At 30.5% G+C, this 13,843-nt stretch overlaps 2 protein-coding genes across 3 annotated transcripts; one reads left to right on the top strand and one right to left on the bottom strand.

Moving 5' to 3' along the window:
• The first annotated feature begins 289 nt into the window (after positions 1-289).
• Positions 290-5,254, top strand: LOC123887134 (cytochrome P450 71A1-like). Its single transcript, XM_045936425.1, has 3 exons — positions 290-1,290; positions 2,309-2,549; positions 4,813-5,254. Exons 1-3 carry the CDS (start codon positions 355-357, stop codon positions 5,184-5,186), a joined length of 1,551 nt encoding a protein of 516 aa, XP_045792381.1. The 5' UTR covers positions 290-354; the 3' UTR covers positions 5,187-5,254.
• Positions 3,129-4,569, bottom strand: LOC123887143 (reticulon-like protein B21). 2 transcript variants are annotated; one of them, XR_006801370.1, is made up of 5 exons: positions 4,200-4,555; positions 3,954-3,990; positions 3,784-3,858; positions 3,596-3,698; positions 3,129-3,508 (listed from the first exon to the last, which is right to left on the bottom strand). XR_006801370.1 is itself a non-coding variant. In XM_045936434.1 (4 exons), exons 1-4 carry the CDS (start codon positions 4,195-4,197, stop codon positions 3,430-3,432), a joined length of 501 nt encoding a protein of 166 aa, XP_045792390.1. In that variant the 5' UTR covers positions 4,198-4,569; the 3' UTR covers positions 3,129-3,429. The 2 variants fall into 2 exon arrangements, 1 of the variants encoding a protein (XP_045792390.1); XM_045936434.1 differs by having other exon boundaries at positions 3,954-4,569.
• Positions 5,255-13,843: the final 8,589 nt, after the last annotated feature.

The following is a 13,843-nucleotide window of genomic DNA, read 5'->3' as shown; positions in this document are numbered from 1 at the left end:
ACTTCTTGTGTTTGAATTATAATGGCAAAATCTTGGTAAATAAAATTGATTTTGAGATTTGATAAATTTATTAGAATTCTGAAGTTACAATATGAATTGTTTGTTCAGAAGTGATATTCAATCGTATAATTCTATAAAATCCACCACATGAATAACTGATATATTTGATCGTTAATATCAATCATGTATTTTTTGGTGGAGTACTATCCGTACTTGATTCTATTGTAATGGTCGGAGTACCTCTTCTATTTATTTTAGGTATATTAAAATAAAATATTTTTTGCTGATAAAAAAATAACCAGCCTCATAAATTTGGAAGATAGAGAAACAATTTGTAAGGTTGCATTGCATCATATGGGGATTCTATATCTTGTGCTTCTTTATCTCTTGCCAATCTTTATTATATTCATCATCCATATACACAAAACAAAGAGTACTAGAAGAACATCATTAATTCCACCAGGTCCTAAACCACTTCCTATAATTGGAAATCTACACCAAATTGACCCTTCATCACCACATCAATCCCTATGGCAACTTTCCCAACACTATGGACCTATCATGTCTTTGCACCTTGGCAATATACCAACCTTAGTTGTTTCCTCAGCAAGAATGGCAAAAGAAGTGTTAAAAACACATGACCTGAAATTTGCAAGTAGACCAGCTTTCCTAGGACTAAGAAAATTGACTTACAATGGTTTAGATTTGGGGTTTGCACCTTATAGTCCTTATTGGAGAGAAATGAAAAAACTATGTGTTCTTCACCTTTTTAGCTCTCAACGTATTCATTCTTTTAGACCCATTAGAGAAAATGAAGTTGCCCAATTGATTCAAAAGTTGTCACAATATGATGGTGATGAAAAAGGTGTGAACTTGAGTGAAATATTGATGTTTTTGACAAATACAATTATATGTAAGATAGCTTTTGGGAAAAAATATGATTTTGATTATGAGGAAGAAGTTGAATTTGGAAGTGGACAAAGGAGAAGTAAATTGCAAGTTTTGCTTAATGAAGCTCAAGCTTTGTTAACTGAATTTTACTTTTCAGATAATTTTCTTTTGTTGGGTTGGGTTGATAGAGTCAGAGGAACTCTTAGGAGGCTTGATAAAACTTTCAAGGAATTGGATTTGATATACCAAAGAGTCATTGATGATCATATGGATAATTTAGCAAGACCTAAAAGCAAGGAACAAGAAGTGGCTGATATCATTGATATATTTTTGCAAATGATGAATAATCACTCACTCTCTTTTGATCTCACTCTTAACCACATCAAAGCTATACTTATGGTAAGAACTCATCCTTATTTCATTCAAATCACCACTCCACTAATTGTGTATTTGAATCATTTGCATACTATTGAACAATGTTTTAAATATCGAACCTAACAGACGTTTGTTTCAAGTTTACTAAATTTATTTTTGGGAATAAATTTTTCAAAGAATACAAGGATGAAAAGTTTTTTCTTGGGTATTTAAAAAAATATGTTTGGTTAATATTTAAATATTCTCGTGCACCTTTTTAATAGAGAGGTTAGTTGAAAATTATACATGCATTTATTTCCATATTTAGGGAGAAATTTTTCCCACCTTTTTTTGTTGGGATTTTGTTTTCATTTTCGAGAAAAAATAAAAATAAAACTTGAAACAAACTGCTCCTAATTTAATTGTTCAGCTAATTGAACCATGAAGTGACACCGTCTACGATTCGGTTATTTGAGGTTTTCAATTGTAGTTTTCATCTTGGTTCAAGCTGTTTAAAACATATGAATCATGACTGAATGTCTCATAGTTTAAATTCGATATTTGGTTAAGTTATTAAAACATCGTTGTAGAGTCGTTAATTTTATTTTTGTGTCAAAAAAACCTACCATCGACACTCACATACACTAATTGTGAAAAAGAAGAGTATTACAATTCAGTATGTGACTGCATTGATATATGTACATGAGTCCAATTCAAACTTGAGGTTTTCCATTTTTTTATACTTAAGGTGTGTGAATTTAACACTAGACTATTTGATAGAAAAATGATAAAATAATTATTTGTGTCGAAAGTTATTGTTAAATGTGTTGTTGTGTATTTCGTATATACTCAATTTAATTGTAACCACGAAAAATATTTGTTATACTCAATTAAAAAATAATTGGACAAATGGGATAGGAAAAGTGATGGATAATTTAAATTCATCCTTCATATTCTCCTTCATTAAACAATAATATTGTGATTTTTTTTGTAGAAAGCACAATAATATTGTGATTAGTTCTTAAGTTTATGTTAATTAAACACATTGCACATATATATGCAGAACATTTTTTTAGCAGGAACAGACACAAGTGCAGCAACAGTGGTTTGGGCTATGACAGCATTGATGAACAATCCTAGAGTGATGAACAAGGTTCAAATGGAAATCAAAAACTTATATGAAGACAAAGATTTCATAAATGAAGATGATATTGAAAAGCTACCTTATCTTAAATTAGTGGTGAAAGAAACATTGAGATTATTCCCTCCATCACCATTACTATTGCCAAGAGAAACTATAGAAAATTCACTAGTGCAGAAAGGGGATTCCACTACCGGCCAAATAGGGATTCCACTACTGGCCGCGGCCGGTAGTAAACACACTCGTCGTTGTAAGTCAATACTTTCCACGACGGGTCTTTTTATACCGGTAGTGGTATGTATGAGATTCCACTACGGGTATTTTCAATATCCGTAGTGGTATGTATGGTTTTCTTTTTTTTTTTTTTAGAGTCTGGGATTCCACTACCGGTATTTGTAAATACCGGTAGTGGTATGTATAGTTTTCATTTTTTTTTTTTTAGAGTCTGGGATTCCACTACCGGTATTTACAAATACCGGTAGTGGTATGTATGGTTTTCATTTTTTTTTTTTTTAGAATCTGGGATTCCACTACCGGTATTTGTAAATACCGGTAGTGGTATGTATGCTATTCCATTTTTTTTTTTAGAATTGAGGATTCCACTACGGGTAATTACAAATACCCGTAGTGGTATGTTAGTTTTCACTACTGATTGTTATAAATATCAGTAGTGGTATGTTAGTTTTTTTTTTTTTTTTTTTTTTCGTTTTTTTGTAGCTTCCTGTGCCTGCATATTAATATGAAAAATCAAAACTCTAGAACAGTATGCACATCCTAAAATACCAATTCCATCACCTGATAAACAGTCCTAAAATACCAATTCCTAAAATACCAATCCTAAAATACCAATTCCTAAAATACCAATTCTAAAATACCAATCCTTCATAAAATACCAATTCCATCACAAAAATACCAATTCCTTCATAAAACCATCATCACTAGACGAGCAGAGATCGGGAAAAGCGTAAGTTATTATTAATAATAAACGGTCTCTACATAAGACGAGCAGAGATCGGGAAAAGCGTAAGTTATTATTATTATTATTACCTGCAAATTAGGGATCTATAGAGGAAGATAACTGCAAGGTAGACAAGGCCTAAATAGGAGATTGCAGAAATAAGACTGCAACAAAAAGAAAGGGCAGAAAAACTTAAGTTATAGAGCTGTATAATTAAGATAAAATCTTTTTAGTGTAGATCGATTTGTAACCTCAAATTGATATCCCTTGCATAAGAAGATGAGATTATAATGAATGTTCCAATACCAAACACAAATGCTGATCTTGAAACATCTCTCCACATTATTAAATCCACTAAAAAAAAAAAGAGTCATGATAAATAAGAATTGAATGAAATTTTGTAACACAAATATCACATAATTAAAGATGAGAGAGTCACCTAGACTCTGCAACTTGCTTTGGGTTTGTGGAAAGCTAATATGTTCTTCTTCCTTTGGACCCGAATCTTTAAAATCTGTAACACAAACCATTTTTATACAAATAATAATAATAATAATAAAAAAAAAAAATTGAAAGATTGAAACTGAAAAGTCCCACACTGTTTCTTACCATAAGCAGTTAACTGTGCTGAATACGAAGAGCAGATCTTTGGTACGATAAAAACTCCAAGCAGAAGAAGAATGAAAACCCACACAAAAAAACACAGACCCACACAGAAATGAACATCACAGACCCACGAAAACGACGTGAATGAAAACGAATGAAAACCCAAGCGAATGAAAACGAATGAACAAGAATGAAAATGAATGAAAACGAAAACGAATGAAATTTGGAGGAAGTTTGATTTATTCATACCTTTACCGAATAAAAACGAAGAAATTTGGAGGCGATTCAAGCATTCTAGGGTTTGGAGAATGAAACCGAATGAAATTGGAGAGATTGGAGAATGGAGAATGGAGAATGGAGAATGGAGAGATTGGAGAATGATTGGGAAATTGGAGTGTTTGATTTGAAGAACTTGGGACGATTTGGAAGAACTTGGGACGATTGAGAATGGAGAGTTTGCAGTGGGAGGGAGATTGAACGCGTATGAAAATTGGGAATGAAAATGACAATATGAAAAATATAATAACACTATTAGGATTCCACTACCGGTGAATCCTAGATCGGTAGTGAAAAGTGGGAATATGAAAAAAATAATAACACTATTAGGATTCCACTACCGGTGAATCCTAGATCGGTAGTGGAAGATAATTAAAACAAATTTGTACGTAATTACGACATTGCCACCGTGTCTACTTTCCACTACGGATTTAGCAAAGCCGGTAGTGAAATCCCTTGTCTCTGAACTTTCCACTACCGTTTTAAAAATATCAGTAGTGGAATCCTTTGGTCAAATGTATTTCACTACTGGTATTCACATACCGGTAGTGGTATCTCCAAACCAAAAGTCATTTTTCTACTAGTGATTGTTACATAGATGGTTATGAGATTAAACCAAAAACTCTTGTGCATGTTAATGCATGGGCCATTGCAAGAGATCCCGATAATTGGGAAGACCCCGAAGATTTTTATCCCGAAAGATTTTTTACGAGTTCAATTGATTTTAAAGGGAAGAATTTTGAGTTGATTCCATTTGGAAGTGGAAGAAGAATGTGTCCTGCAATGAACATGGGAGTTGTGACTGTTGAGCTTATACTTGCTAATCTTGTTCACTCTTTTGATTGGAAATTACCTAATGATTTTGATAAGGAACAAGTATTGGATACACAAGTGAAACCAGGAATCACTATGCATAAGAAAATTGATCTTTACCTTGTTCCTAGGAAAAGATCACCATAGTGTGTTGTACTATTGAGACTTTGTTCTGTTATTTGCTTGCATCAAAGTTTCTATTATTTCTTGATCAATTTTTAATGGTTTCATTAGTAATTTTTGAAGAGATAAGAATTTGTTTCGAGTAATGTTTTTGAATCTATTAAATTGTTGTTATGACGGTGAATTTCTATGGTTGACTTAACTGATAACCGGACTTTCAAATAGTCGGAGTTTGCCTTGATTGACTGGTAACCGGACCCGAAGCACGGTCGTGCATTGATCTATGACGGCATGAGATAACTAGAACAATGTTGATGAATGCAAAATGTTGTGTCGTCACGTCGCTCTTCAACCGAACAATACTTATAATTTTCCAATACTAATTTAGATTTAGATTGCTGCATAATTCTAAGTGTTTGTTTAGTCACAAAATATACACTCACGGTTACATGTATTTGGTTTAGATATTTGAGAGTCATGAAATAATTCTAACAACAAAAACAAGTTCACTAGATACTCTTCTTACGTTTGAATGGCTAAATTTTCTTGGTGTATAAAATTTATTGTGTGCGTGATAGGTAAAATTGGTTCTAATAGATGTATAACATGTTTGGATACATGTCAAATTTCTTTTTCTTGGTCCCATATGGGTTTAATCCGAATTTTAACGTTGTTTTCCTTAAGCAACAATAATTAAGCTTCGATTAGGTGTGAAATTACCACATTTTCTCACTTTTCTAAACATACATAACTATACTATTTATCCTTGCCAAAGATAAAATCATTTTTTTGTTTTTCACCATCAGTTTAATCTAGTTGGGGTCAGTTCTGACATCAAGTGGTTTCAGCCTCCTCCTGTTCGCAGTTGCATGAGATCGAACCGCGATTCTCCCTATCAAGTTTAGCGTCAATCACTATTGAACCAATTAACGATCGATAGACAAAATCATTTAATTATATAATATGTATATATTGACATTAATGTAATAATTAATTACTCCTTCCATTCCATATAATTATAGTTTTGTTATGAATAATTTGGTGGATGTCCATTAAGCATTGACCCATTCCACTGACCCATTATATTGTCCTATAAATAGGACTTGTATTGTCATGTAAACATACACCTTGATGAGAATAATACAATCTCTATTCTTTCTCTCTTCTCTTCTTCTCTTCTCTATACTTATATATTATTACTATTACTTATATTTTCATAACATGTTATCAGCACGAGCTTACCAACTGAGGTACGCAACTCTTAATCTATTTTTATGAAATCACAAGTGACTTTTATTTCGATTATTATATAATTATGAATCGTTTTGAACCTTGTATACTTATAAAGATCAAATAATAATAATTAAAATTAAATAAATAAATAAGCATCATTCCTTTATGTATTCAATTGATTCAATGTTGTTTACGGTTCGTGATATCCGACATTTGTATGGTGAAGCATAACACTTTGATCATTAATATTACATAAAATGTTGATCAATTATTTATTTATTTATAATATGTATCTTGGATGTTTGATATTGTTTGAGTTTCGTGACCGACAATAGTCTGGTGAAGCATCATTATGCTTCGTGACCGACACCTGTATGGTGAAACATCGACACTTTGATCATCCAAAAGAAAAACTAATTGATTTTGTTACAATTTTATTATTATTGTGTATTCTAATTCAATGTTATTAAGATTCTTCATAAATATTTTAAAGGTACGTAATTCTTAATCGATATAATTTAGAACCCTAATTTTATCGTCAATCTAAATCTGTTTTCTTTGAACAAATAAACGGAGCCGAAAAAGTTTTCGAATTTGGTAATAACATCATGTAGAAATTTGATGGGATTATTATATCTGATTTATTTACTTTTGTATTATCAATTTAAGTCGTTTACTTGTTATTATCATGTTCTCTCGGCTAATTTCATGTGGGTTCTGCTTCAATTCAATTAACAAACTTAATACCTAATTTGTATAGTAAAACCATTGCTGAGAAAGTTTCAATTGGTTTGTTTTGACTTCCAGCAACCTTTTATTTGGTTTATTTCAACTGTGTTGTTTATTTGAAGAAAAGAAAAAAAAAAGGCAATATATATGTCTGGACATGCTCACAGAGAAGGAATATACAATTTCCTTTAATTGTTTCATTTTTGTAATTTATTTAGTCTATATATGTCAAAAGAAATATTTTTATGCATCCGCGAAGGATTGCAAAAGAGATTGTTATTCTATCATAAATACATAGTTCCTGAAGAACTTATCAGTTTAATTTTACTCTCTATGAATTCCAGGAGAATTCAATTATATAGTTCATGAAAAACTAATAAATTAAATCTATGAATTCCTGAAGAATTCAACAAAATTAGTTCATGAAGAACTTCAAATTTAATCCATGAATTTATGAAGAATTCAATAATCTTAGTTCTTGAAAAGTTAAAAATATAATCTATGAATTCTCGAAGAATTCAATACTCTTAGTTCCTGAAGAACTTAGAAAACTAAATTTTTTTTATCCATTCTGAATTCCAGAAGAATTCAATGGTCTATAGTTCCTGAAGAACTTACAAAATCTCAATTTTATTATGAATTCTAGAAGAATTCAAGAACTTATAAATTTAATTATGAATTCCGGCAGAATTCACTAATCTAGTTCCTGAAGAACTTATGAAGTGTCACCATATTATGAATTCATGAAGAATTTCAATAATCATGCATCCCCGATGGATTGCACATAAATATGATTTTATTTATTATATAGTTCTTGAAGAACTAATAAAATAAATTCTTTTTCTCTTCAATGAATTCAATATTTCTATATCCTTGAAGGATTGTAAATTGATAATGATTTATTATCTAGTTCTTGAAGAACTCAATGGTTGATGATAATCTTTTGTATTATTTATTCTATATGAATTCTAGAATAATTCAATAGTCTACGCATTCCTGAAGGATTGCACACAAATTATTGTAAACCAGAAGTTTACAAGTCATATTAAATTTATCTTTGGCAAGACCGGTTGGATCATCCCGGATTTTTATGATGCGAAAAAAAAATATAGATATATATTGAAGGGCCCGAAGTTCCTTCATTCTAATAATTTTTTATGTGTTACTAGCTCCCAAAAGAAATTGATAATTTGAGAATATGGATCATTTAGACACTTTGTGACTTGAATTGATGCATCAACTAAATTAGTCACATGCATATTTACTCACAACCAGAAGTTTGTGAGATTATTTTCTCAAATAGTTTTGCTAAGATCTCATTTTCTAAATTCTTAGGAAATATTTGATAAGTATCGTATGTCAGTTGAAATTGATATCAAATAAAATATGGTCATACAAGAAAAAAAATGGACTTGAAGATCCATTCTTTAGACGTCTAAAGTTAATTACATAACTGATACTTATGAGATCATAACTTCTAATTTATATTTTGGGAACATTCAAACATGTATATTGAGATACTAATTCGCATCAAGCCAACTAGTTATTATAAGTTCTTCCCTAATTTACAATTTGAACTTTGTTTATAAACATGATTCTCATATAAGCATTTTTGGATGTGTTGTGTATGTGCAATTGCTCCAATAGAATGGATTTAAACGGTTCTTAAAGAATATTGGGAAAATGTATTTGATATGAATCTCCATCTATTATAAATCATCTTGAGCCAAAAATTGGAGAATTATTTACAGCCCTGTAGGCTGATTTTCAAGCGATGAATTAATTTTCCCAATATTAGGGGGGAGAATAAGCAGCTGAAAAATATGAACCAGAAGTTCAAATGAATCACTTGAAATAAATTAATGTTATTATCTCACATTGATCCTCATAGTTTGAATCAAATGTTCAAAATATAAATCATTTGCAAAATTTATGAAATCAACTATTAGCTGCTAATGCTCCAAACAAAATGGATGTCCCTGTTGGACAATCTTATTTTGCAAATCAGTATTAACCACCCTGAAGTGTGGTAGATCAGTCGGTTCCAACGATAAAAATCCTCAAATAAGAAAATGAGCTAAAAAGAAAGATGACCCAAGTGAGGATATGAAAACTTCAAAAGAGTATTTGACATAATTGAGTTTTAAGTTCCAGAAGAACTTCTCAGGTACCTGAAATTTATGATAATAAAGAGATCTTGACGAATTATGTCATGAATGGAATATGATGGAACCGAAAGGAAGTCAACGTTGATGATATTTTTATATATAATATAGCGCTATTTGTGAAAAGAGTTAATGAGGATCATGAACTAAATTCTATTGAGAATTATAGACAATGATTGTCTAAATGAAAACGCAATTGCTATGTAACTTTGCAAAGTGAAGATTTTTGGACCAGCAGTCCATACACCTGAAGATGTAAAACACGATGAGATACGAATTAATTTTCTTGTGAATAGAAAATGTTGAAATACAAACATTAAAAGCTTGATTTTTTATTCAAGCATATTGGTAAATGTTTGCCATTGATTGTGAAGAGAAATATTCACATGAAGTGAAATCAAAATCCTTCTCTTACTTGATTAAGTTTGTTAACACGTGGAAGATTCAATTTATTTGAAAAATGTGTTACGCTATATTTATATGTCACTTGTTAGCATGGATTATATAAAACTCCATGAAGGATTTAATTTCCACGAGACATACATTTCAAACTATCGAAGAGATGACTTAATGAAATGAATAAGTCACTTTGGAAATGAATTTGTTATATGATGACATAAACTCTCGAAGAGTTCTTGAAATCTATTGATTAAAGAAAAGTTTGAAATGAAATATATTTGATATTAACAAATATAATTTATTGTCACTTGATGTGAACAAAGATCATTTCATGTCTCAAGAAAATGATCACTTACTTGAATTGGTCTTGAAGGACCATATTTTAGTTCAATTGAGAACACTATTGCATTTTGCTAATTATGTATGTGATGGTATCAATAAACTCAAAGATATTGGAGCAAAGTCAAGTATATAATTTGTATCTTAGAGATACAACAATATCATTCGATTATGTGGAAGTTTTAACACTACATTCAGAAAGTTCAGAGTGTGGTTTTGTTGAAGTTTGTGATTCTACACATACAAGAAATTTGAAGAAGATAATACTACATCAACAGCTAATTCAGAGAAGATTATATTAAAGAAGAAGAATCAAGTCTTTCTACAAAGTCATCATCAAGTAAAGCTTCTGATCAACTATATTGAAGATTAATTGCTCTTATTCGTCTCATATATAATTGTCTTCATGAGGGGGAGATATAATTGTGTTCTGCACTCTTTTTCCCTTAACCATGGTTTTGTCCCATTGGGTTTTCCTGGTAAGGTTTTTAATGAGGCAGTTCAAACACAAAGGATGTTGTACTCTTTTCCCTTCACTAGAATTTTTTTCCCACCGGGTTTTTTCTAGTAAAGGTTTTAATGAGGCATATCCTCGATGGACATCCAAGGGGGAGTGTTATGAATATTATTAGTGGATGTCCTGGCCCATGTAATTGGCCCAATATGTTTACCTATATATAGATACTATGTATCACTATATTGTAACCCTAATCCTAGTGGTGAATAACATACACTATTCTTTTCTCTCTTCTCCATCTATACTATTGCTCCTATTTACATTAGTTTATAACAAGTTTTTTTTATTCCAAATTATAAGAAAAACAACAAACTTTTATCATTTTCAATATTTAATTTTACTTATATTCTCATGAAATTTAATGTAAGTTGAATTTAATTTATTCTCTCTCTTCTTTCTCCTATAATCATTAATTATTTTTTTTTTTACATTTTCTCATAAAACTTATTTCAACAAAAATACAAAAATCATACATTAAATTATTCTATTTCACTTTTTTTAATAATCTGATTTTTTATGTGTGCTTATATTCATCGGGGTTTGTGAAGTTGGGTTAGTCTCAAACCTAAGTAGAGTGATAGATTATAACAGTCTCAAGCTATATATGACTGTGTTTCTACAGAATTGTTGCTAGGGCACCATATCAAACAACTTATCCAGCAATAATCATTAATAAGACAATTGATAAATCCATGGCATGGCTCTCCCTGACACCGTAATTACAACACAAATCTGAGGGTAACTCCACCTCAGTGTTATTTTAACTAATTTTGTTTTGCTGGACAGACTCCAACATTTTACAGGCTTCTCTGCTACCCTTTTGTTGTTTCTCTATGAAGTGGATCAATTAGATCAGATGTGTGTTTCTCTATTTTTGTAAGACTGAGTCCTATGCTCAAAAATATCTATACATATTTGTGAATGTTGTGGTGCGTCCTTATTAGTACCATATTTAAGAGTGTATTTCTGATTGACCCCAAAAACAATGTACTTATAGTTATTTACACTCATTATATGTGAGTGACTCTATTTAGTATTATTGTTATAGTAAATGTCCTCAATATCATTCTTCTGATATTAATTGCTTCATCAACATGAGTTTTATATTTTCGCTCTCATAACTAGGATTGTTCATGATTCGACTTAAGAAGGAAGATCAAACCGAGTTGAACCATTATAACAATTTGGTAAAACCGAGTTGAATTGGTATAAGAATTAGGTACATTGATTTTGAGTTTTTTGGTATTAACCTTCTTTTTAAATTATAGCTACCAAACAATAGTACAAGTAATATCATAATAATTATTTGAGCATTATAAATTCACTATAATATATCTTTTGTGTAGGTGAAGTTTCGGATTGAAAGTTATTATTTGAATTGTGTTAAGTTATTTTTATAATTAAACTTAATTTAAATGTATATTTGATCTCTATATTTTCATCAAAGTAAAATTTACGTTCTCCGTTCTAAAATTGATATTTTGGTCCAAAATTAAATTTTATTTGGAATTATAAGTCATTGTTTATTTATACGCATTTTAATTTGTATGCAAATTAAAAACTAACATTTTTAAAGACAAAACTATTCGGTGTGACTTATTAAGCATTTTTTTATTTGATAATTATAAAAAAAATAATATTAAAATGTTTATTTTTGTAGTTTTATTTTTACCCGTGCTTGGCACGGGTCCGGATACTAGTTTATAATATGGGACGAAGAGAGTGTATTATTATCAAATAACACTGACATAATGTGTTAGTGTGGTTGTTTGAATACTGGTACAACATTTATTGTAATCATTTGCGAGCAATTGAGAGACTAATCTCCCGAGTCTTATGAAATTTAAAAGAATGATAAATTCTATCAAATTATTGAGTAGTACTACTCTAAGTGTTTTTGGTTATTGAGTAGTACTACTCCTGCCGTACCAAATTATATGTCACTTTGAGAAGAAAAAAATTCTATCAAATTATAAGTCGCTTTACATTACCAATGAAAAATTTAATGTTATTTTTTTTATTATACTCTTAACTCATTATTTATTATCTCTCTTCTTTCAAATTTTCAATTTATTTTTTCCATGTCATAAATGAAGGACAATTTTGTAAATTAACTCATAATTTATCTTTTCCATACAATATTAATTACACTCCTCCCGTCACAAAATATAACACCTAGTTGACCATTGCACGTACCCCAATGCACAATTTTTAATTGTTTATTTGTAAAAATTATAAAAACTTTAATTGTTTATTTGTAAAAATTATAAAAACTTGATATTTTGAAAATACTCGAGAGAGTACTCCCTCCGTCCTAAAATATAAGCAAAAGTTGGTCCACAAAAATGGATGTATTTGGTCTAAATCTTTAACCAAATACATCAAGTTTTTTTGACCCACTTTTGCTTATATTTTGGGACGGAGGAAGTATTTCCTGGGGTCCGTTTGATCTGAAAAATATAAATACTGGACAGAACAATACAAGACAATACAAGACAGAACAAAATTTAAGGTGTTGAACAAATTTAGTCATTGTAGGATGTTTGGTGAACAAAAAGTTATTTTGGTATTTTAAACAACTTGTGTAGAGACAAAAAGTTCTCTCGTGGTTCAGTGGAGGACAATAATTTGGCTTAAATATGCAAAAGGTCCATGCACTTACGGGTCATTTGAGTTTTAGTCCCTGCATTTTAAAATCCTTTCATTTTGCCACTGCACTTTCATTTTACTTTAAAAATGGTCCCTGAACCCATTTTTTGTTGAAGTGACACATTTTTTTATGATGTGTCAATTTTATTTACTTTTAAAAAATTACTTATTTAAGGGTATTTTGATCGATTCACTGCAACTCTAAAGTCCAGTCAACAGTGACAGATCATCAAAAATGTGTCATTTCAACAACAAAAAAAGGTCTGGGGACCATTTTTAAAGTAAAATGAAAGTGCAGTGGCAAAATGAAATGTTTTTAAAATGCAGGGACTAAAACTCAAATGACTCGTAAGTGCAGGGACCTTTTGCATATTTAACCCCAATAATTTAGATTTTTGTCCAGTTCCTTAGCTCTCAGTTTGTCCCGTTCCAGGAACCGTTTTGATATCAAATACAAGACAACTGAAATTGTCCTATTCGATCCTTATTTTTTAGCGAACCCGTAAAAGTGACAAAATAACGTATATCCATTCGGTGCAAATTTGACTTTTTTTTAAGTACATTAAAAAGGTGATGTATTTTGTTTATAACGGTGACTCGAGGGAGTATTATGTGACGGTACTATTTAAAGGAGAGTGTGATTGTGGGAC

This window comes from Trifolium pratense, linkage group LG1, assembly GCF_020283565.1.
Source record: "Trifolium pratense cultivar HEN17-A07 linkage group LG1, ARS_RC_1.1, whole genome shotgun sequence".
Taxonomy (NCBI): Eukaryota; Viridiplantae; Streptophyta; class Magnoliopsida; order Fabales; family Fabaceae; genus Trifolium; species Trifolium pratense.
This window is presented reverse-complemented; position numbering and strand designations above follow the sequence as displayed.